General features: G+C 36.5%; 2 protein-coding genes across 2 annotated transcripts in view; one reads left to right on the top strand and one right to left on the bottom strand.

Annotated features, from left to right (window-relative positions):
- LOC127446978 (neuroligin-4, X-linked-like) overlaps positions 1-25,631 on the bottom strand; it is a 760,753-nt gene that overhangs the window by 235,121 nt on the left and 500,001 nt on the right. The gene's annotated exons all lie outside the window — the stretch shown is intronic.
- The window catches only part of LOC127446977 (E3 ubiquitin-protein ligase SH3RF3-like), a 218,324-nt gene that overhangs the window by 120,970 nt on the left and 71,723 nt on the right, over positions 1-25,631 (top strand). Inside the window, exon 2 of the mRNA XM_051708392.1 lies at positions 18,368-18,643. Within this exon, the coding sequence (XP_051564352.1) occupies positions 18,368-18,643 (276 nt within the window). The remainder of the gene's footprint in view (positions 1-18,367; positions 18,644-25,631) is intronic.

Below are 25,631 nucleotides of genomic sequence, written 5' to 3'. Positions count from 1 at the left end.
AAAAAAAATGAAAGATAATTAATTCATTCGGAAAAGTTTTATTCATATTGTCTTTGAAGCAATAGATAAAATAAATAAATAAATAAATAAAAATGTGTTACTGTATTTTGCCTTTGCACAGTACTATAAGTATTCCATTGGTATGTTTTAGCAACCCGAACAGCCGGACACGGCAAAACTGGCTTAACCAATGGCATGAGTTTGGGGTGGGACCATCTGTTTGTTTGACCAATGGTAGACGGGGGAGTGTTCAAGAATGCTGTTTGTCATTATTTAAGTAATTCTGTTTGGTGATTCTAGCGGTGTGAGAATAGACCGCAACAGCACCCACTTTTTCAGCCGTTTTGGTTCTGGAAGTATTTTTCCCATTCATTTTTTCCATAGGAATTTCATAAAATTCTTTATAAAAGACTGGGTTCCCACACGTCCTGGAAAACCTGGAATTTGGCAATGCAGTTTTCCAGTCATGGAAAATGAGAAAAATACCTAAATGCCTCGGAAAATAATAATTTGTCCTGGAAAAAAAAATCCTACAAAACTGCATTGGGGGCCCAGAGACTGCCGGGAGCAGTGGTGTCTGAGTGGTGTCTCTTCTACCAAAATATTTAAATATTTGATAGAGATTATCAATTGAGTGCAGTTGGATATGAATGTTAAAAGATCATCTACAAAGACTAGGCTACAAGCTAGTAATTTTATTGTCTTTCCTTGTCATCCGTGCCAGAGATGATGACATCTGATTAATTTTCACCAAACTGGCGCAGAAATCTATTTGTTTATAATTAAAGTCTCGTAATATGCTGATTAATAAAGCTAAATTTAGAAGGAATAAACGTTATGTTCTAAAGGTTCTCTGGAACCGTTTGAACTCATGTGGCGCCTCATGTTTACTCACATGCGGGGAAAAGAGGTAACTCGTGCAGAGCGGGACAGGGCATAAATGAAGTGTGTTCGGTGCTGGAGAAAAATATTCAAGAAAACAGCGCAGAAAAATCAGAGCTGGTGTAAACGGCACTGTTGTTTTGTCACGCTGCTCACTAGAGACGATGTGAGGGCGCAACGGTCATCATGATGTCTTGCGGTCCGGACCCGGACCGAGGTGACTGGCGTAATCGTTAGTAACGTCATACAGTCTGAGAAAGCCAAACTGCTTGCGTTTTTAGAGACACACGCCCAATTGTCTATATGTAGAACACAGGCTAAATATAAAAAAATTACTCAAAAGCTTATCATCGATATCTTGGATTTTTTTATCGTCATAAATATCGAGATAATTTTATTGCCCAGCCCTAGATGTGAATAATTTTTTTTTATAATTTAACAATCGCTAATACCACCATATGTAGGGCCCTCTGATTTCCACGATGCAAAAAACACGGACGGAATCACTAAATCCAGTCATAAAAACAGCATTAGCTATAAAACACAGAATGTCAAGGAATTTGACCAGTGGCGATTTTAGGGGGTGGCCTGTGGTGGCCTGGGCCACCCCTGAAATCTCATTGGCCACCCCAGAACTGATTGGTAGTTCATCATGTTCATCAACACAAGAACGAAGAACCAATAGAAACACCTGTCAATCAAAGATGACATCTCAGGTCATTTGTTGATTTAGAGCCACACTGACCCGGGGTCAGTTTTATATTTCTGACCATTATAGTAGTGGTGGGACTGAAGCTGTGTGAGCTGATGTTTGATCAGTGGGGGGAGGGGCAGGCCGCGGGTGGCCAGGCAGGTGCCGCAGGTCGCGGGCGCAGCGGGCGCCAGGTCTGGAGTATAACGGTCGGTCAGAAGCACGAAGCTGACACGAGCTAGCGTCTACCTCCAACTTCCAATGAGTTGACGACGTCGATTTGTGGTCAAAAAGAAAGCTGTTATTTGAGAGGTATGTTCATCTAATCTAACGTTTAATTTATCCCGAATTTCCATGTGACTGTGAGAACATTTTTTCATTGTTACAGTAGCTAGGTTAAAGAGTAAGCTAGACCCTACACCACATTCAGCATGTTATCTTTATATTGACATGAAATATGAAATGCCATGTTTTCTGATTTAATGACGGAGGTGTGTAAAGCGTTTTACAGATGTATATGTTCAATAGCTAAAGTTGTATATATGGCTAACCTGTGTGTGAAATGGAAGGGTTTGTGCTGTGACTGTACTTTAAATCTTTACATGAGTTATTTATGAGCTCTTTATGTGTATTATTGGTCAGTCAGACCAATAAAATCTTCAAAGTTTTTATACCTTATTTGACATTTTAAATATGCAGAGGCAGGGCAAATTGCACTTAAATGCTGCAAATGATTTGACTAATATTCAAAGTAATTGAAGCTATCAGAACATGTGGAAAATAAACCTGAGTAGACACTGTAAATAGAGTTTTGTTTTTTACTGTATTCAGAGCTCAATCTGCAATTTTGGGGTTTCCAGACAGACACCTATAAGCCCCCGTAGCCAATTTCACACACTGATTTGTACCCAATTTAACAATATTTCTGCTGGACAGTGCTGTTATAGCTAATAAATGAATGAATAATTGATCGAATGATTGATTGAATTGCGCCTCAATCAGTTATCACCTGTACTTGTATCTTTATATGATTATACACTATACCTGATGTTATTCTCTACAATGAGAATAGCTCTTAAAAATGTGGAACTGACTTTTCCTAAACAATTACTGACTTAAAAATGGATGTTATGTTAAAATAACCAGAGATTCCCAGAAACTGTAATAGGTTGAAATAGAACAGGAATAGAAAACTGTCAAATGTCAAAACAACAGTCTGATATTGAATACAAACAATTCAGTGAATGCTAACATGAGTTTAAGAATTCATTTATTCTACATGTGTAGATGTTGAAGCAAAGCAATGCGATTATTTACACATTTTGATCATGTGCCATTCATAAAGGTTCTCCCGGTATCGCCACCCCACACTAGGTCTGTGCCCCATCTTGGCCACCCCAATAAAATGTCCTGGATACGCCACTGAATTTGACAAATTTGGGACGAAAATTCATGTTTGAATGCTCAAACAAATTAAAATCGCGATATGTCATAGTGTGATTAATAAACTGCAAAATGCTGTGTTTTAATTGAAGAAATATATAATCTGCGTGTGCTGAGCACTTCAAAATGAATGTGTGAAGCCGGCCGCTCGTACACTAAAAACACCTCATCGTGATCATCACGTGCGCTCTTGTGTGTGTAGTAGGTGACAGAGAGCAGAGTGTTCTGAAGTGTGCAGCACATACAGACTATATATTTATTTAATTAAATCACAGCTAGGGCTGGGCGATAGGACGATGTAATCGGATATCGACGATGTCTTACAAATCTCCTGATGCCGATTTCGACACTCATTGACAGGCGTTGATCGACAATATCGGTAAATGGCAAAACCATGAATCTAGGAAGTCCTCAGATATATTAAACAGAAGCCCAGGGTGTGAAATTAGCACCCGCCATCTGCCAAATGTGACGAGGTTGAATCAAGCTCCTTATTCTCAATCTCCTCGTCCAAATGTATTTCATGCGCGGGTAATTTTGCTCACCTACATGCGACCTGTAAGACATCTCGGAGTAACACATGACAAGAAATGCTGTTAAACACAAAGACGCGCTTGAAGAAACACACTTTATTATATTTTTAAGAACAGACAAAAGAAGATCCGTCAATGCCCGTGTCTGATGCGCTGTTTGTTCAGAGGTGTGCAGCGGGAGCGTCTCGTCATGTATGTGAAGAGTTATCAGTCTTTCTTCTCTGTTTCAGTCGTCTGAAAACTGTTTGCAAGAATAGTGTCGTATATGAGAATGCTGCAAATGACCTCAGACCATCTCAGGAGGTGCTGTGAGTTTAATTCACTTTATTTCCACGGAGCAGTTCACACTTAACATGCATTGTGAACGCAACTCATAGATATCTTTGTATTAAAGAAACAAAGACTAAAGTGATTCAATCATAAAATAATACAAGACCACGTTCACCTTGAACCTAAAATTGAGATTTATTTTCTTTAAGCAGCATTAACTGTATTAATGAAACTCAATACAGACACAGATTCCATAAGAACACATTTGACAGCATTATTTTGGGAACTCAAGGGAATTTATTAGACTTACACCTCATATAAAAACTGGTGTTTTCTATTCGTTTAAGGACAGACTATGTGAAGTATCAAACTGTTTTGAAAGTAGAAATTATGTGGGTTGTGTTGAACTTTCTATAGGTACTGCGGTTTATATTATTATTATTATTATTATTATTATTATTATCTTTATTTTTATAATTGTCTTTAGTTCTTAATTTTAGGCTGTTAATAATTTTCCACCTGTTGTCGTAGACGAATACTTGTGTGATGCAAATGAGGCCGTTAGAGACGGTAAATGTTTGGATATGGGAAGGTGGTTATATAAGATTTTTTGATCACTTCGTTATTGAACACACTTTGTGTGTTGTGAAAAGCACTAACGAGCTATAGTATCTGGCATAATGATTGTTTATTCCGATAATTATAATAAATGTAATTACTGCATATTGCTGTTGCCACCATTACGTAAAACTCGTGCGGCCATTCGTTAAAGTGATTTTACTGTGGTTAAGGAGGTTTTAGGCGATACATCATTAAATCTGAATTACACTCGGCCATCAACCACAGTGCTCTCTAGCAATCAGAATGAGCCATTAAAAACAAATATCATCAATATTGTATTTGAGCAAATACACACATATAGAGATAAACTTATATTGAATGTCATCAAAAGATATCATGTTTTCAGCTATATCGTCCAGCTCTAGTAGAAACACACATAACATGATGCCACAACAGGCCATTAAATAACCAGTTCAGTTCATCTTCAATCAAACACTGTGTTTGTCTTTTCCTCACAAACCTACAGATCCAATAAGCAGCACAGCAGGAGTATGTGTCGCACTGCTCATCACCTGTCTCACCATTCTTCTGCTGTCTGTCTCTCTCTCTCATCGTGCTGCTTGTACTGTGTTGCTGATGTGTTTGTGTAAAGATCTTTAAATATTCATTCATCTGGCATCTGATACACACGCAGCAGTTGTGAGTTTAACCTGCAGGTGAATCTACAGAGAGATGTTTGTGTTTATGTGAGTGAGAAATGAATGTGTGTTTGAGTGAAACATGGTGAGATTCATGGAGAAAAACGTCTCACGTATGTCTGCGCAAAAACACACTATTGAGAATGACCGACTCTTTTGTCTTGCTAAGACTAGTTTCATAGCAAACATTTGATATTTCCTAAATACACACAATTAAATCATATTTACACTTTTAGTTTGGCAAAATTACAGCTTGATTGGAAAGGACGCACAATAAAATGTATTTCTGTATTTCATCTCAAGCATGTTCTTCACTCACACTTTCCTCCACTTGGTTAACAAGTACACTAACATTTTATTAGGGGCGAAATTGTTTGGCGTGGTGGAAATGACGTCACAACTGTGACTGTGTGAAGCAAACGTATCCACTTTGACCAAAAAGTCTCTTATACAATACGTTTGCTTCACGCAATAAGAATGACGGATGAGACCACATATTATGTATACGTATATGTTTGGATTTTGCTTAATATGTGTGAATGCTAGTACACCATATACAAAAGCACAATGTATGTCTACAACATTTTTTGAACATTAGTATTTTTGAGTATGTTCAACTAGAGGAGTTACGGTAAACGCTTTATCTTGACCTATAAATGGAATCCGGTGCGCTGCTGTTATTTGGACACTGATGACGATGTAATTTGAAAACGTTTTGATTCTGCGCTGAGCACTTTTTGGCCTCTTTTTTTTTTTCTCCCCAATTTGGAATGGCCAATCCCCAATGCGCTCTAAGTCCTCGTGGTGGCGTAGTGACTCGCCTCAATCCGGGTGGCGGAGGACGAATCTCAGTTGCCTCCACGTCTGAGACCGTCAATCCACGCATCTTATCACGTGGCTTGTTGAGTACGTTACCGCGGAGACCTAACACTATTCTCCACGGCATCCACGCATAACTCACCACACGCCCCACCGAGAGCGAGAACCACTAATCGCGACCACGAGGAGGTTACCCCGTGTGACTCTACCCTCCCTAGCAACCGGGCCAATTTGGTTGCTTAGGAGACCTGACTGGTGTCACTCAGCACGCCCTGGATTCAAACTCGCGACTCCAGGGGTGATAGTCAGCGTCAATACTCGCTGAGCTACACAGGCCCCCCCACTTTTGGCCTCTTAAAATTTCTGAAAGATTTTTTCTATGGATATTCATGTGCAAGTCATCTCTTTCCTTGGATTAAATTTTTTGAGCCTACATACTGAAGCAATTTTTTATTTATATTTATTTATATCATTTAACCAGGAAGGTCCCACTGAGATACAGTCTCTTCTTCCAGGCAGTCCTGGTCAAGACGGCAGCACATATAAGTTTCACAATAAAATGGCCAAGGAGCATAAAAAGAAAAAGCAGTTTTACCAAACCCAGAATGCACCCTTGGGACTTTTAGCTGAATTTGAGTTGTAGATCTCGTGCAGTAACTATTTGTATGATAGGTTAAAAGATTAGAAACATAAGGGGGTAATTTACCTAAAAGTGCTTTGGCAATAAATAAAAACATATGCAATTGTCTCCTGTGATATAAGGATGACCAAGCTAAGGATTCATACAAAATACAATGATGAGTACGTGACTCTGCACCACAAACAGAGTCCAGTTTCTTAGAGTTTCAAGTTGAAATTTGTTTGTTTTAATAAAAAGTTGGACAAGTTGAAGAAACACCTGTATTGGAGAATGATCATTTTTATTATTGGGTGAAATTTTCCTTTATAATGTGATGTGAGTAATCTCCATTAGAGGCTTTTAAATGACTGCTGTTACACACATTAAAGTATATGTTTAAGAGCTGAAAGACAAGACCAATTTACTCACCCATATGAGCAAAAAACCTCCATTCACAATGATGAATAGAAGGTAAATTAGAAAGCACACACACACTTTTTGAACAACAACAGAAGACAGTATCATTGATTTTGAAGCACATGCACTTTTATCCACAACAGTACAAAATCAGCAATTCCCGTATAGTATTGATCGCTGTAATGTTCTCAGATAAACCGTTAGAGCTCGTTCAGTTTGCCAGAACAATCAACACTATTCCACATTATCTGGACTTATACTGGAAAAATCTTTAGTCTAACAATGACAAATGTGCTTCTATGGAAGACGGATCTGGCCACAGAATAAAAAAATGACTTCAGGGACACCAGAAAGCGTTTTATTGTGAGAAAGCAGCGTTCCAGATTACATGCAACTGTTTAAGTGGCATACTCGTTACTCTCATATTCATGCAGCATTCTCCACTGCAACGTAATTTCCCCCTGACACTTGTGTAAATAACAATCATGGTATCCTTGGAAGACTACACTATTTTATTCTCTGTTGCTTTCTTATTGCTCCATTATGTTCTAAGCAATGTTCTTACCTTACCCCGATTCACTACGGTAAGCTTATAAAAATGATTTGTATTTTGAGCTGTCGATCGGATTTGCCGTGAAATCGCTGGCTGATGTCGTACATCCTTGCGTCATTACGTCACGTCCATGAACATGGGAAAGAATAACCGGCTGTCTTGTGTTCCAGCTGGACAGCATAGCAACAATCTGGATGAATGTTTATCTGTTATCCATTTGGTGAAGTTGTTTATCTGCTATAATGCTTGGATATGTTGTCTGTAGGGTTGTTGAAGCTTATATAGCTTATATTAGTCATAATCACACCCAGGCAAAGCTTAAATCATAAGATTCATCCACCAGAAGAGCAGAGCCGAAACACGACTGACATAAAGTATTCCTCCACAAATTGCTTGCAATTTCAACTTTCAACCACAGATGTCGCTAGAGAGCACAAGTTACGTAGTACAGCTTTAACTTTCCATTGGATATGCAGCAGAACTGCGCTACAATAGTGGGATTTCCCTCTTACATAAAACTCTGGGATTCCCCCAGTGTACGAGCATATACGCGAATGTGAGGGACCGTCAATATTTTACATAGGTGTGTATAATTGGGTATAGTTTATAATGTGTACGTGCTTTTCGCACTGTAATCCTAGAAATGTTAAATTCTTTCCGCTGTGTTGACTTATTGTTGGGCTCCATCCTAGGATGTTTGTTATCAGGTCTGTTCACACACATGCACACTCTTCAAAGCCTGTTAGAACGCTGCTTATATGTTTACATGACCACATTGTATGGCGCTCTGGGCAAAACCTGCTTCAACACGGCCCCAAAGATGTTGACCGGGGGATGGTCTGTGTGGGTGCCTCGTGCCGCCCCCCCAAAAGTTGGCGCCCTGGGCAACTGCCCATGTCGCCCATCTCCTTTTGTTTTCCTGGGTAAACAATAACAACATAATATGGGTTTGGAATGACATGAGAGTGAGTAAATAATGTCAGAATTTTAATGTGTGACTGAACTATTCCTTTAAGGTAACAACTGTCCATATTCGTGTTGGATATTTGGAGCGGCGGTGGCACAAAAAACCTTGCATCAGTTGAGTGAGTGTTTGTCAGTACACTGACAGTAATAACTGGCCATTGAGACAGAATGTCTTAAATCAACTCAACAAATCTCTCTCAAGCACTTTAATAAGGCAGAAAATTACACCACAGTCATGCAGTAATTGCAGCACTGCTGAGAGCATTCCATACAAACCTGAAAACACACCCGCACATGCATGCATCTGCTGCACTACAAGAGCTGCCACAACACACAGGCAGTGGCGGATTTAGGCATGGGTGACATGGGCAGTTGCTCAGTGTGGCATCTTGCGAGGGGGCGGCACGAGGCACCCACACAGACAAACCCCCCCCCCCCCCCAACAACTTTGGGGGCGTGTTGAAGCGGGTTTCGCCCAGGGCGCCATACAAGCTAGAACCGCTACTGCACACAGGCAACGTTTGTCCAGTCTTGACTATTTCATGCCAAAACTGTTGATGTTGACTAAAATCATACCAGATAATTGGAGATGATGCAAGACTATACTACAGTGAGCCTTAACATTAGTACACATATTAGTACACACAACATGTCAGTTAAACATCAAGGCAAAACATATATGAAAATTAAAGTACAGTCAGCATGTCAAGTTTGTAGAAATGTCATCTTTGTGTCCAATGTGGTTTTATACATTTTTGGGAAAAATAAATAAATAAATATTTTGAGACTCCAATTTTTTTTTCCTTGTTAAATGTGTTTCATTTTTTCCCCTTTTTTTAAGTAACACCTCCATATTTATAATTAAATGTTTATTTAATTATTATTATTTTATTGTTATTTATTTTATTATTTATTTTTATTTTTATCAAATTGGACACAAATATGACATTTCCACAAACTTTATATGTGTTGTTTTAATTAGATTTTTATTAAAGACTTCTTATTTATATCACCTCGGACAATGTCATTGGTGGATTCAAAAGAATTTATTGAATTATTGTTGCATTAAAAAACGAATTCTCTAAAACTAATGTTGAGATTTAGGTTCATATTATTTATAATACATGTTGTCTGCCATGCAAGAATGAAAAATGAATCAGGCATATACTGTATGCTTGCTCTTAAATCACTTAAATAATAATAAATGAATATTTTGGCATACTGATGCTCCACGCTGAAAAAATAAAAAATATAAAATGAAATTAATGAATAACTACTTGCATAACCAACACAAAATGGGTGTCATTTTAAAGCTCAGAAGCTGGACTTTACAATGCATATAGGCAAAATAACCTTTTTGCTGAGAAATTAGAAGTGTTCTGCTTTTTTATAAGTTATGACATTTGAGTATTTACGTTTACATTTACATTTATGCATTTGGCAGACGCTTTTATCCAAAGCGACTTACAGTGCCCTGATTACAGGGACAGTTACACCATACTGTCAAACATATGGTCAAAACATTATACAGATCGGAAAAGTCTCGAGTAGAACACAAGCATATTGTTTCACTCACAGAAAAAGTATATATAGAATATAAAGCTGTGAAAGCTCAGAGTTTAAAGCAGATGCTCCCGATTAAAATGAGCCCAAATACAATGTGATACGACGCAAAAGATCTTACTGGAAATGTGATGCTACCTAAGATATCTTTTTTGTCATCCTGGGTGACGGTCTCTGGTCACAAAACAGACCACTCAGGAGCTGTTGTGGTCTGTCATAAGTAAAAAAAACACATCACATTAACTACTGGACCTAGTGAGACTCTCATTATGTTCTGAACTCCAGTGATGAACATAAAATTCCCAATATTCCCCAGCAACCTCTGACCCCTCTGGCCCACCGACACAGAGTCACATGAGTGCAGAAAATAAAGAGCCAATTACATGTGAATTATAGCTCTGAACTAACATCAAATAACTTTTTACACACTGTGACGTCAAGCCGTTTAATTTAATTAAATCAAACTCTCTGAGGGCCTTCTTTCTTCAGCCCCTCCGGAACGCCACATCCGTACAGGATTAACCACGCACAAGCTTCCAGCTTTCTGAAGCATTTAACAAAAATTACTCCACTGCAGCTTATTCCATTGAACTTAATCAATTTACAAGCTTTTTAAACTCCTGCGACATAATTCTGGGATGTGGTGACTCGCTTCTGAACATCACTGACTTCAACTAGCACACAGAATTACTCCTGAATAGAGGAAGAGAGCGTGATATCCACTCTGGATGTGATAAACGCTTTATAAGTTAGTGGAAGAGAAACTCTATTATGGTATATACTGTGTGACGGTAGATCTGTAAACCTTGATCCGCTTTTCCACTGACTTCAGAACCAAACAATGATGAACCTGACTACATTACAAATGAACCTGACTGCAAACAAACCTAGTGCATCACAGTCTTTGTTTACAAGTCTTTCTGATAGTTGAGAACATATACAGTGGCAAGAAAAAGTATGTGAACCCTTTGTAATTACCTGCATTTATGTATAAATATGTCTTAAAATCTGGTTTGATCTGGAAGTTACAATAATGAATAAACACGATCTGTTTTATCTAATAACACACTAATTATTGTATTGTTCTTGTACATATTACATCATTCAACCATTCACAGTATAGGTTGGAAAAAGTATGTGAACCCCTAGGCTAATGATGTCAACAAAAGCTAATTAGAGTCAGGAGTTGGCAAACCTGGCATCCATTTAATGAAATGAGATTGTAGGTGTGGGTTAGAGCTGCTTTGACTTATAAAAAGCACTCAAACATTTTGAGTTTGCTCATTCACAAGAAGCATCTGCTGACGTGGATCATGAGATCTCAGAAGAACAATGATCAAGAACTGTTGCTTTGCATGAAGCTGGAAAGGGTTACAAAGTTATCTTGAAGAGTTTAGATATTCATCTGTCCACAGTTAGACAAACTGTCTATAAATGGAGATGATTTAGTACTATAGGTACTCTCTCTAGAAGTGGCCGTCCACTCAAGATGACTCAAAGGACACACAGCAGAATGCTCAATGAGGTAAAAAAGAACATTTCTATTAAATTTCTCCTGATTAAACTGCATTAACAATAGTAGCACCTGTAGATTCCAGAAATATGTGTTCTTTCTCCACTTTCCTCTCATCTCTTACCCTCATGAGAGAGCGCGTGTTCCCCTAATTAAAGTCCAATCAGCAAAAAGTGAAACATGAACTATTAATAAAATCATCCAACTAAATGAAAAGGCTAGGATGGAATTTAAAAAATATAATAATACTTTATTCAATATATATGATAATGTATTAAATATAATGCAAAAATTAAACTGAAATAAAATAAAGGAATAATAATAATTATATGAAAGAATGAAAATGAATCAATAACCAAAAATGTCACATTAAGTTTTATTGCACCTATGGGTTATCAGTTTGTCTTCAGTTTGACACTAAGCTTCATTTTTTTAAATTGATCTGAATATAGAGAATATTTTGTAAGTCTATATGTGATTTAAAGCCTTTTTTTATATATATAAACCTTTTAAACTGTTTTTGTTAGCAAAAACTAGGCAAAGTGACATTACTGGGAAGAGAAAAATTCAATTAAAAGTGACTGTGTGCAGAAAGCTTGCATACAGCCAGTTATGACAGAGATCCTGATAAAAGGTGAAATGATCGGGATCAGTATCGGCCGATCAGTTGACAAGAGGATCGGTGAACGGTATCGGCTGTAAAAATCAGTACGGTGGAGGGAGCATCATGATTTGGGGCTGCTTTGCTGCTTTGGGCCTGGACGCTTGCCATCAAAGGGAAAAATGAATTCCCAAGTTTATCAAGATATCCTACAGGATAATGTCAGGGTGGCTGTGTGCCAGCTGAAGATCAGTAGAAGTTGGGTGATGCAGCAGGACAATGACCCTAAACATCAAAGTAAATCCACTACAGAATGACTTCAAAAAAAGAAAATCCACCTTTTGAAGTGTCCCAGTCAGAGCCCAGACCTTAACCCAATAGAGATGCTGTGGAATGACCTCAAGAGAGACACCAGACATCCTAAGAATATGTCTGAGCTGAAGCAGTTCTGTAAGGAAGAATGATCTAAAATTCCTTCTGAACATTGTGCAGGTCTAATCCACAGATACCGGAAACACTTGATTGAGGTTATTGATGCCAAAGGATGATCGATCAGTTATTAAACCAAAGGGTTCACTTACTTTTTCTTGACACTGTATTAGTACCCACAGAATACGTTTTAAAGATGCTGAAAATGATACAAAATAAAAAGTAATGTAATGATTGTGTTTTCATGATCAATCATTTCTGTCACTTGCAAGTACTGAAGCCCTTAGAGCTCATAAGCTACTGTTATCTAAACATGACATGATACATGTGACATCACATCCAGTTGTGTGAAACTCTGAGGCATGCGGTGTTATCTAAAGCACTCTCAGGAAATTATTTACTAAAGCACGGCTCAACAATAAGGATTTTTTTGTGCTCAGGTTTTATCTTTTACTTGACCGACCACAAAAATAATAATAATAATAATAAATAAAAAAAAATGTATAAAATAAAAATTGGAATTTTCGTTTTTTATGATTGTATGAATTTTTTTTGCTACAGTATATGTCTCTGAAATTTTTTTTTTATATTAAATATTAAATATTAATATTAAAAAAATTAATTTTGTAGATTTTGAACTGGCAAACTATAATCTAACTCTATAAAAGCGAATTCATACAGACACTTTGGTTGGAAAATAATGGCATACGATGGCATCACAATTTTGACAAACTTTCATATAATTTCATCACTTATATAAAAACATGCAAACTTGATAATATGCACAATAAATAAATAAATAAATAAAATAAAATAAAAAACCTGATCCACTAATGCAGTGGTTCCCAACCTTTTTTCAGTAAAGCCCCCCCATTTACAAGAAAGTGTTACAAAATAAACACAGACAGAACAGCTGTTCAGCCATTTATTTCTTCTCATATAATTACATAAATGTTTTAAATTAAATTACATTTAAATGCAAATCAATATTTCATGTCTATTTATTTATTTATTTGGTTAGTAGCGGTTTAATAAGCAGGATAATGTAAAGTCAGCCGAATGTTATCGCAAAATAAACCTCTTCAGGGTGATAATAATAATAATAATTATAATTATAATATTTTATTTGTATAGAACATTTCATACATAAAATGCAGCTCAAAGTGCTTCACAGTTGAGAATATAAAAACATACAGAAAATGGAAAAGAACATTACAGACAAAGTAAAACGATTTAAGACTAAAATCAAAGAATAAAATGATATAGAAGATTAGGGGAAAAAATAAATAATAATATTAATAAAGGATACACAATTTAATAAAATGACCAAAAGACATTAAACATATTAATCAAAAGCTATCTTAATAAGATACGCTTTTTAAAAATGTGAATGCTTGTTGCTTGTCTAATTTCAATAGGTAAAATGTTCCAGATTTTTGGGTCATAATGGCTAAAAGCAGCTTCTATATTACAAATATTCTACACTGGAAGACCTCAAACTGAGTTGGAATATATTTTGATAAACAGTCAGAAATGTATAACAGTGCTAGGTCATTAAGTGCTTTTAAAAACCATTAAAAGAACCTTAAAATCAATCCTGTATTTAACAGGTAACTAATGCAAATGAGCTAAAACAGGTGTAATGTGGTCTCTCCTCCTGTATCTAGACAGCACTCTTGACTGCAGCTTATCCATACTGTTCTTAGGTAAGCCAGTATAAAGTGCATTACAATAATCAATGTGAGGAAAAGTGTGAATAAATGTTTTAGCATCATCCAGTAAAACAAAGGTCTAATTTGTGCAATATTTTTAAGATGCTAAAAACAGGTCTTAGTAATATAATTTATATATAGTTCATTATTTCTTTAGTTCATTAGTTCATCTTTGAATGCAGAGCCAGAGTACTGAGTGCAGTTTCAATTATTTCCCTCACATATTTTGTGCCTACAATAAGAATCTTAGTTTCATGCTGATGCAAGAGTCTTCTGATCACCCTGTCGGGGTTTATTTTGCGATAACAATCGGCTGACTGTACATTATCCCTTACAGAGTTATCAGTGTGTTCCTGTGCATGTAAACACACTCTATGTGGCAACAGAGACTCTGAGAAAAGAGAAAACACAGACAAACACAATCCTGCTGGATTGCTCACATGCATTAACCCCGTAAAGCCTGACATATGAAAAAATTGTCAGAAAATTATTTTTAAAAAAAGTGTACATTTTTTTTATGTATGCTATTTGATGCATTAGGGTTTAAAGGTCATTCTGCTCCTGAGAGCCAGCAATTCATTTTTGTGTAGGATATTTGTTATGTAAGTTTTTCTACAGTGGTAAATCTTGGGGTATTATCAGAGGTCTCTCTGGGGTTTTCAGAGATAATAAATGTTTGTGAGTTTGACCATGACAACTTCCTCTTCTTGCTCTATAAATATGCATTGAAATGTATCACAGTATCAAATACAACATGAATAAAATATTATTTTTATCATATGTATTTAATGCACCAAACACTATATTGACATTTAAAAAAGGGAAATTGTAAAACTTTTTTCGCTGGGTCTCATGAACTTATGGTAAGATGACATCATAATAGCTTATCATGTAAAATAATGAGATCTTTATAATGACAAATACACAGAAATATTAGTTCACACTTTCAATATATCTTATAAAATGTAAATGTCAGAATTTTAAAGCTCTGTGATTTGTTTTGTGGTGTGCATGAATGTAATGTAATGATGATTGAGAGATATTCCTCAAAAGTCTGTTGTATCATATTTAATACATGGATTTCAAAGGGGATTTTCAATAAAATAATATACAAAATTTTAACCAAGCACAAGTTGCTTATATTCAGCAAATACTCATTTTAAAATATCAGTAACAATATAATCATTACTGTCACTTTTACTTTATTAAAATAAGCTGTCATTTATCCCAACATAAGAGTCATAAGTTTTCATTTTAAATAGATCGATATAAACATTAAAACCACTTTAATTCACAAATAACCACTAGATGGTGCCGTAAACATGTGAAACTTACATACTATAGGTTGTTTGGCTCCTCAGCTTGAACAGTATTATATTTGATACACACAGCATTATAGGGTTAATAATGAAATTATTTTTGTAAGCTTTCAGTAAAAAATTATATTTACTGTAGAACATAAAATCAAAACAATTTTCAACCTATTTGTACAATTATAAAGTAAATCACATGCAATATGCCCGTGAAGCGCATGGAAATAAATCCATACTCTTTATTTGGGATCTCAGTACATCAGGGCATCAGTGTTTTAGCACATATACAAAACTGCATTAGTGTGTGTGTTTTATCATGTACCTCTGTGAACTGATCTGTGTGTTTGGGCGAGTATGTGATAGTGGGCGAGTGAGTGTGTGTGTGTGTGTGTGTGTGTGTGTGTGTGTGTGTGTGTGTGTAGTTGAAGAGAATCCCAGAGCAGTTCAGAGCTCCATTACACACAGTGCTGCCAGTTGTCTCTCTCTCTGTTGAACTTGAGCCTGAAAACAACCTACACAACAACATTCCCACAACACTTCCTGAACCTCTATCTGTAGTAACAGATGACACTCAAAACTCTATATACCGCCCACTCCCATGATGCACTGTGAATAATGCAATTGAGTCGCTCTCCCTATACAGTATTTGTATATATCTGAATATTCTGCAATACAATTAAATTATACTTCAAATGAAGAACTTTAAATCAATAGTTTTATACAGTTCCATTGTTTTTAATTGGATTATGTCATTCGCAATGCATCATGGGATTGTAGTTCAAGTGCACAGTCTTGTATCTTTGTCTTTTTGTCTGATTTTCAAATACTTTTGTGCTTCATATCAAATTTGTAATGTTGTGATTCACCTCAGATCTGGCTGATTTGATTCAAAACTCCTTCAGTGTTCCCAATCAAGGCAAACTTTTCCAGGACATTTTATGTGCCCAACGGGTGTAATATTTAAGCAAAAACACACTAGAAGTCATGATGTACTGGATGTTTTTTTGTTGTTGTTGTTGTTTTTTTTTATCTGTATTTGACAGTTTAATAAAATGTTATTATCAAAATGGTGTCTAATCGAATGAATTCATTAAATGTTTAATCAAACGGAAATTGAATTATTTTAATTATTTTAATTTGTCAACATAACATTTAAATAAAAGCCTTATAGCACAATCCGAAAAAGAAAAAAAAAACATCACAGACGTGGGATATTGCTTTATTATTACTATTATTTAATTACAGCACACATTACATTACTATACATTAGTAATATATTCATATTTTTCTTTTGCCATTATACACGTCCATTTAAATCAAGCGTTTATTTTTACGTTTCTGTGTGTTTTTGACGGTAGTTTCTCACCTCCGGATAAGAAGTTGGAAACATGGCCCAGTGTGATTATTAAACTCCAAAAAGCTGTGATTAGGGCTGTGCGATATGTCATTTATTTTTATTTTATTAGCGATAATCGTCTTTAAAAAAAAATTGCGATGTCCGATTATATCGCCAACCCACCTTCTGAGGGTCGGTGAATATTTTCCTCCACTGATTTTGCTTTAAAAAATGTATTAATTTATTGAAACACGAAAAACGTAAAAGATATTTCTAAATTCAAATTGCACTTTAAACTAAACGGGAAAAAAAACAATTAAAATAACGAAGTGATCAAAAAATCTTATATAACCACCTTCCTAAATCCAAACATTTACCGTCTCCAACGGCCTCATTTGCATCACGCAAGTATCAGTCAAGGACAACAGGTGGAAAATTATTAACAGCCTAAAATTAAGAACTAAAGACAATTATAAAAATAAAGATAATAATAATAATAATAATAATAATAATAATAATATAAACCGCAGTACCTATAGAAAGTTCAACACAACCCACATAATTTCTACTTTCAAAACAGTTTGATACTTCACATAGTCTGTCCTTAAACGAATAGAAAACACCAGTTTTTATATTAGGTGTAAGTCTAATAAATTCCCTTGAGTTCCCAAAATAATGCTGTCAAATGTGTTCTTATGGAATCTGTGTCTGTATTGAGTTTCATTAATACAGTTAATGCTGCTTAAAGAAAATAAATCTCAATTTTAGGTTCAAGGTGAACGTGGTCTTGTATTATTTTATGATTGAATCACTTTAGTCTTTGTTTCTTTAATACAAAGATATCTATGAGTTGCGTTCACAATGCATGTTAAGTGTGAACTGCTCCGTGGAAATAAAGTGAATTAAACTCACAGCACCTCCTGAGATGGTCTGAGGTCATTTGCAGCATTCTCATATACGACACTATTCTTGCAAACAGTTTTCAGACGACTGAAACAGAGAAGAAAGACTGATAACTCTTCACAATAAACAAGACTAATGTTCTAGTTGAGCTTGTTTTCATCATGAAATCTTCAGGCCTTTCTAGGGTTTGCATCAGCTCTCTTCTGTCTAAAAGTGTTTTTAGTTCAAAGAGTCTATTTCTCTGACCTGAGGGAATATTTCATGGTTAAACTTAGCTGAAAAATCATTTAGAGCAGTGTCTACAGTACAGACGATGGTAAAAGAGTTGGTGAAGTTTGACCTCATGTGGAAAATTCACACCAAACAGTTGCTATGTTTATCTCTACAGTACTGTGCCAACAATCTCATATGCAGGAGTGTATTGTGTGCACACACAGAATTATCATTTACTGAATTCACTCACATATTTAGATGTGGTTATTCCTATCAAATCTTTGCTGTTAATTTCTTCTCTCCTGTAACCTCAACATCTCGTTGTCTTCTAGAATGTTCCTCAGCTGCCGTGTGGAAAAGCGCTTTACAGCTACGAGGGTAAAGAACCCGGAGACCTCAAGTTCAACAAAGGTGACTTCATCATACTGCGTCGAAAGGTGGATGAGAACTGGTATCACGGCGAGTTGAACGGCAGTCATGGTTTCCTGCCAGCGAGCTACATTCAGTGCATCAGACCGCTGTCACAAACTCCTCCTCAGGGCAAAGCGCTGTACGACTTTGAGGTTAAAGACAAAGACCAGGATAAAGACTGCTTGACCTTCACCAAGGTATGAACTGTTCCTTTAAGACTCTAACTGTTGTTTAGGTTGTTCACTGTCTGCATCCAGATTTCTTTCTTCTTTGTTATCTGATCACTACTAGCTACCGATTTTAGTTTAAACACCAAACAACTAGTTGACAACATTGACAACAATGTATAGACAAAATCTTGTGAAATGTCTGAAGCCTGACTACTATTTTTTCCCACCTTTAGCAGTTTTTTTGACGTGATTACATGTGATTGTAAGACTCAGATTGTTTTTGAGATTATATGCCTGCCTTAAAAAATAGTTCATGCAAACTTCTACAAATTCTGTCATGATTCATCCTTATGTTATTCTAAACACATTGGATTTTCTTTCTTTTGTTAAGCACAACAAATGATGCTTTAAAGAATGTTTAACTTGCTTTTTACATTTGTAAAAAAAGGTAAGTGAATAGCAATTTACAGAATTTTAAGCACCAAAAAAAAGTCGTACGATAGCTTTGCGTGAGGAACAGACACACAATGAAGTTGTTCACTAAATATTTGCAATGGTTGCACAATTTTGTCAACAATCATAAAACATGAAAACCTCATGTGTGTCCTGCTTTAACCTCGTGCGACCCCGCGTCCACATGTGTGGATGTTGTGTTTTGGCTTCACTATACGCAATGCATAATTTAAATTCACTTAAACAAACTGATCTCAGTTCAGGAGACTCTGTGCTGTCAGTAAAGGGTTAAACTTTCAATGCATCGAGTCATGTGACCAAACAACATGGTGCTGACCACAGCGGAATTTGTCTTTGGCAAAAATGCCAACAAAACTACATCTGGTAAGAAACCTCATTAAGATTTTACACTGAAACCTGTTTGAGTCAAAAGATTAGAGTCTCTAGTTTCATACGATATGCCATTTGAAAAATTCCATCGATTTGTCGTGAAACGGCACGCTGATAAACACAATGACCATGTACGTGGACTGTATGCTCAGTTTCAGTTCAAACATCTTATATTTACTGTGCATTATCACATTGAGACATTGCTTTCAGAGGCTTTATATGGAGTTAAGATGAAAATAAGGTGCATTTCAAACTGTTCTGAGACCAGTGCAGACAGACAGCACACTGGAGGTTAAGTCATTCACTAAATAGGGAGCAAGGGAGCATCCTATAGCTCTCTAAAATCTGATCAAAAGTTCAGTTTCAGGCTGCAGATGATGTTTGGATCACTCAACATGTTTGACAGACATGTGACAATGATAATCAGTACATAGATTCAGAATTTATAATGTATCCTTTTATTTTAACATGGTTGGCAGTGATTGGATGATGCTGGACATTATTATATTTCAGTTTCATTTTTTTGTTAATGCATGATTTTCTGTAAAGCAGATTTGAAATGATGTATGTTGTGAAAAGCGCTATATAATAAAAATGACATGACTTTATTAAATAAATGGATTCACCCTACTGTATATGTTTGAATGTGAGAGAAGAAAGCAAATTTTGAATATTATATTTTCTCACACTTCACAGTTCAATCATACGGCTGCGTTATTTTGTTTTATCAGTCTCTGTTAAAGACTTCAGATGTGCAGTGTTTGTGTGTGTCATCGCCTGAATGCATTTGTGTGTTTCTGAAGAAGAGCCTCTGTACTGAAGAAGTGTATGGAGTATCTCTGGAGGAAACAGAGAGATGTGTGTTGAGGAACAGAGCAGCTGGACATGAAGGTGTTCAGAAGGGTAGAAGAGAGAGAGATGTGTTGTAGGTTTAGCATACTAAAACATCATTTATTAGAGTTTCTCTGATTTAATTCATAGCTCAGTCTGTCTGACTGAATCAGGTGTCCTTGTGCTCAAGCAAAAGTTGAATTCTGCAATGTGTTACAGAAGGTTTTTTCAAGTTTTGAATTCATTGAGATGTGTTGCTTTGGGCCTCTGTATGATCATAACAAACTGAATAAGATTTATTGATACTGAGGGGCTCATCACTTCTTCTTTTTTTTAAAATAGCCAATCTGCTTTAGTTTCATCACAGCTATAAACCATAATGTGCTACTTGCTGCTTGGTTGCTATGACAGTCTCATTCTAGAGAGCATTTGATTGGACAAAAATATGTTTAGTGCAAGATGATGTTAGCAGTATTTTTGGTCCATTTTCCCAGAGGAGAACTGTCTCAATGAGGATGTGTCTCAATAGCCACATTTCCTCTATCGGGCCAAATGAGGGCATGCTAGTGCGTACCAGGGCCAGTTGCATTCCCATTGTCACTTCCGGGGCTTCATCGGGGCTTCATCGTGCCTCCTCGGTGGATTTAGATGGGTTCAATGCCAAATGGGGAGTTTTGCCGAACTTGTCAGGGTATGTATCCAGCGTACAACGGTAGAGGTTCATGAGGAAAAAAAAAATGTGGGCACAGTACAAATCTGTTAAAATGCACAATGGACAAAGTGGTGCCCAAAGAAATTACTTTCCATGGTTCTGTGAACTTGTAAAGTAGGGGTATGTACAGTTATTGAATTAAATATGAGTGAATTTACATATGTACATGAGATATTTATTTATTATGGGAGTCCTAAAGGCAGTTTAATTGTTCATGTGGTAAATGGCCTGAGGGTAAAAACTGTTCTTGTGCCTGGTTGTCCTGGCGCTAAGTGCTCTGTAGCGCCGGCCAGAGGGCAACAGTTCAAAAAGAGTGTGGGCAGGATGTGTGGGGTCCAGAGTGATTCTACCTGCATGTTTCCTCACTCTGGAGATGTACAGGTCTTGCAGGGTGGGCAGTGGGGCACTAATAATCCTCTCAGAAGTCCTGACTGTCCGTTATAGTTTCCTTCTGTCTGATTTGGTGGCTGAACCAAACCAGACAGTTACAGAGAGAGTACCTATAGTACTAAATCATCTCCATTTATAGACAATTTGTCTAACTGTGGACAGATGAATATCTAAGCTCTTCCAGATAACTTCTTAACTCTTTCAAGCTTAATGCAAGCAACAGTTCTAGATTAGGTCTTCTGAGATCTGTTTTTTGCAAGGCATGGTCCACGTCAGCAGATGCTTCTTGTAATATTAAAAATGTAAAATGTTTTAGTGCTTTTTATAAGTCAAAGTAGCTCTAACCCACACCTACAATCTCGTTTCATTAATTGGATGCCAGGTTTGCCAACTCCTGAATCTAATTAGCTCTTGTTGATGTCAATAGCCTAGGGGTTCACTTACTTTTTCCAACCTACACTGTGAATGTTTAAATGATGTATTCAGCTATGTACAAGAACAATACAATAATTAGTGTTTTATTAGTTAAAACAGATTGTGTTTATACATTATTGTAACTTAGATGAAGACCAAACCATATTTTAAGACAAATTTATACATAAATGGAGGTAATTACAAAGGGTTCACATGCTTTTTCTTTCCACTGTATATTAAATTAATTAGCTCACTTTTTTATGACAAAACATTTCTGATTTAGACAGACTCTTACAGAAATCATTATTCTTTCACAGACTAAAAAAATCATGAATTTGAACAAGCACACAAAAGGATCTTGAATTGTAGAAATAAATGGAAAACAAAAATCTAGGTAACACTTCCTATGAAGCCCATATTTATAGTGCATTGTAAAGGCATTATAATGCATTAAGAATGTCCCATAATACACCTTCTAATATGTTATAGCTTATCATAAACAATTGTAACCACAATTATAATACATTATAATACTTAACTATTCACAGTTATACTTAGAGTAAAATGCATTATAACACAAGCAACATCAAATTTAATCTGCAGAAGTTATAGTGTATTATATATATATTTGTAATATGTACTGTATAAAAGGTATGCTTTAAGTAAAGTGACAAAATAATGTCTTCTTATAAACATCCATAAGATAATCTAAGAGCTGAGAGGGATAAAAGGGGCAGTCCAGACCGCTGGAGAGGAGAGAGTGCTACGCTTCAAACGCCTGAGTGTGTGTGTGCGTTTAAGTGTGTGTGCTGAAATGGCTTAATTAAGAAAAAAATATGCCGAGTCCCGCTTCCTCCTTCCGACAGATCCAGTGACTTGTTACAAAGACTTTACAAGTCATGCTGGAAGTTATATACAGTACACATGAACAAAATACAAAATTGCACCCATTCAATGTAAATTTTGAGATATTACGAAAAACAAGGTTACAAGGTTAAAATAGATCATGCAAAGCTTACGGCCTACTCGCTAAGTCTTGCCTTAAGAACTGGTGGTGGAATCAAATTAAGCTAGACTTAGTGGTAAACACTTAGTTTGAACTGTATGCCCCAACTGAAGTGAGACCTTTCACACAGCTGGTACAACACTACCCAGGCATTCACAAAATCATTCCAGTGCTTAAGTTAAACATAAGTTAGTGGCACAATGTACTATTTTTGATTGTGTTTTGATTGGGTCCTCTACCCCAACAGTCTATCGCTGAGAGACATACACCATCCAGGCTTGAATGTTTCCCCAGAGGAGAACAGCCTGCTCTGGATCTCTCCTCAGAGGACAAGGGGGTGTAACACTGCATAAAGAAGTCAATTAACCCCCGTCCTGACTTAAGCTGAGTGTATTGTTAGCCTGAAGCATTTCTTGATTGTTGACAGATTGGACTTTTCCTGAATAAAAGCTTTCTGATTGCTGGATCTGTTTTACATTTCCTGCATTATTGCCTCATTTTCAATTACAAATGTATTTGTTTTGAACAGACCAGTTCTTATTATGTTTATTAAGATATCTAAAGCCCCAGCCAAGTCTTACATTAAATGCGCATGATCTTTACACATATGTTACAAAATATATACTTCCACTTAAGGGTTTGACCAAAGTCTTTCATGAGAAACTGAGTAATGTTATATCATAAAAACAGTATATTTCACAATATAGTTATTTTTGCTAGAAATGTAACAAAATAATTTATAGATTAAATAACCATGTGGCGATTATTAGATTATCAAATTAATGGAATACTTCACAAATGAAAGGTACTTCATCTCTTTTGATTAGTTTCTCTTCTTTTTTATTAGGAACATGACGACCGCAAACCAAAAGATGAGATTATTCATAACACGGATAAATAAAGAGGAGAGCCCAGAGGAGAATGTTATTGCTCAGCTATGCTTGTTTATAGCTCAGGAGACTAAACTGAGTTCTGAGTTATGTTTTATTTTATTTTTTAAATTTTTTTTATCCCCTTTTCTCCCAACTTGGAATGCCCAATTCCCACTACTTAGTAGGTCCTCGTGGTGGCGCGGTTACTCACCTCAATCCAGGTGGTGGAGAACAAGTCTCAGTTGCCTCCGCTTCTGAGACCGTCAATCCGCGCATCTTATCATGTGACTCGTTGTGCATAACACTCACAGCATGTGGAGGCTCATGCTACTCTCCACGATGAACGCACAACTTACCACACACCCCACCGAGAGCGAGAACCACTAATCACGACCACGAGGAGGTTACCCCATGTGACTATACCCTCCCTAGCAACCGGGCCAATTTGGTTGCTTAGGAGACCTGACTGGAGTCACTCATCACACCCTGGATTCGAACTCGCGACTCCGTGGTGGTAGTCAGCATAAATACTCGCTGAGATACCCAGACCCCCTGAGTTATGTTTTATTTAAGTATTAACACTTGTGCACATTGGATAAGCTGGTAAAGGAGTTTACATCCAACACAACATTGGGGTAATTGGAAACATCTATGTGTGTTGATTGATTTTTGCTTAAACCGTTTATGACCTTACCCCAGTAAAGAAAAACCGTTTAACCCTCCTATGGTATACGGTCATTTTTTACCTAAATACATTTTCCTCATTTAATACAAATGGTTTCCTTTATCTGATCAGTGCAAGACTTGGTGACTTTTCCTCCATTTGCCATCTGAACATAAAACAATTGGGCTTGATTCAATAAGTCTAAGTGGTCGGAAATAAAAGGCGAGACCTTTGGTATTCGCGGTCAAAATTGACCGACCATTGAAAATCTATTTTAAAATGCTAAACTTTCTGATGACTGGCAAGACATGGTTTTCAAGTCATGTTATTTATATTTTGTTCACCAGAGGGCAGCAATCTGCCTCTAATTTATGGCACATATGACATATCTTTCTTCACGTTTCAACTTATAGAAGTGTAGGGTCTGAATGTTTTCTTTTTTTTTGTCAGAAATTTGCTTATTCGTATATGCAAATTAATGGTAAAATTTAGAAACGTACATGCAAATAAAATCAAAATAGCATAAAATCTCCAAAGAAATGCATAATTGTATTGTTCTTACTTCAGGGAAGAAGAAGTGGTGTCTTTATCATCATCAAAAAAAGGGGTTACACATCTAAACCTTCCGGTCAAAAATGACCGCGAATACCAAAACGAGGTGCCTTTTTTGAATACCATAGGAGGGATAAGGCATTTTGATGACCACACACATGTGGTCATGTTCAGCATAACCGGTGTAAGAATGTGCATGTAAATGCACTCAATGTTTAGATTTCTTCTGGAAATCTAGAGGAGAAACATGTGAGATTACTGGAGTCTTTTTCTCAGTAGAAACATCTGATAATCAGAAGAGTCAGCAAAAGTCTCCATGTGCTCTCCATTTCATCTCATTGCTGTCAAGGAGAAACAATTGAGATAATAGAATGAGATGTGAAGCATTTAGACTCACTATCTCACACACACACACACACACACACACACACACAGTATTTCACTCTAGCAGGTGTTTTGAGGGGAAGTTGAACACTGAAGCAGCTCTGTGCTTGATGATTGATTATTCTGACTGTGTATTTCCTGCCTATCTGCATAAGCCAACAACAACACACACACACACACACACACACACACACACACACACACACACACACACTATAACCACACTGGGCGAAACACCCCTCCACATCCACTACAAAAACTACCTCTATCTCCACTAATTAACTAACCAATAACTAACACTACAATACTTTCTTGTTTACAGCCATGAGACAACAAACATGGATGCC

Source organism: Myxocyprinus asiaticus, chromosome 10 (assembly GCF_019703515.2).
Source record: "Myxocyprinus asiaticus isolate MX2 ecotype Aquarium Trade chromosome 10, UBuf_Myxa_2, whole genome shotgun sequence".
NCBI classification, from domain to species: domain Eukaryota; kingdom Metazoa; phylum Chordata; class Actinopteri; order Cypriniformes; family Catostomidae; genus Myxocyprinus; species Myxocyprinus asiaticus.
This window is presented reverse-complemented; position numbering and strand designations above follow the sequence as displayed.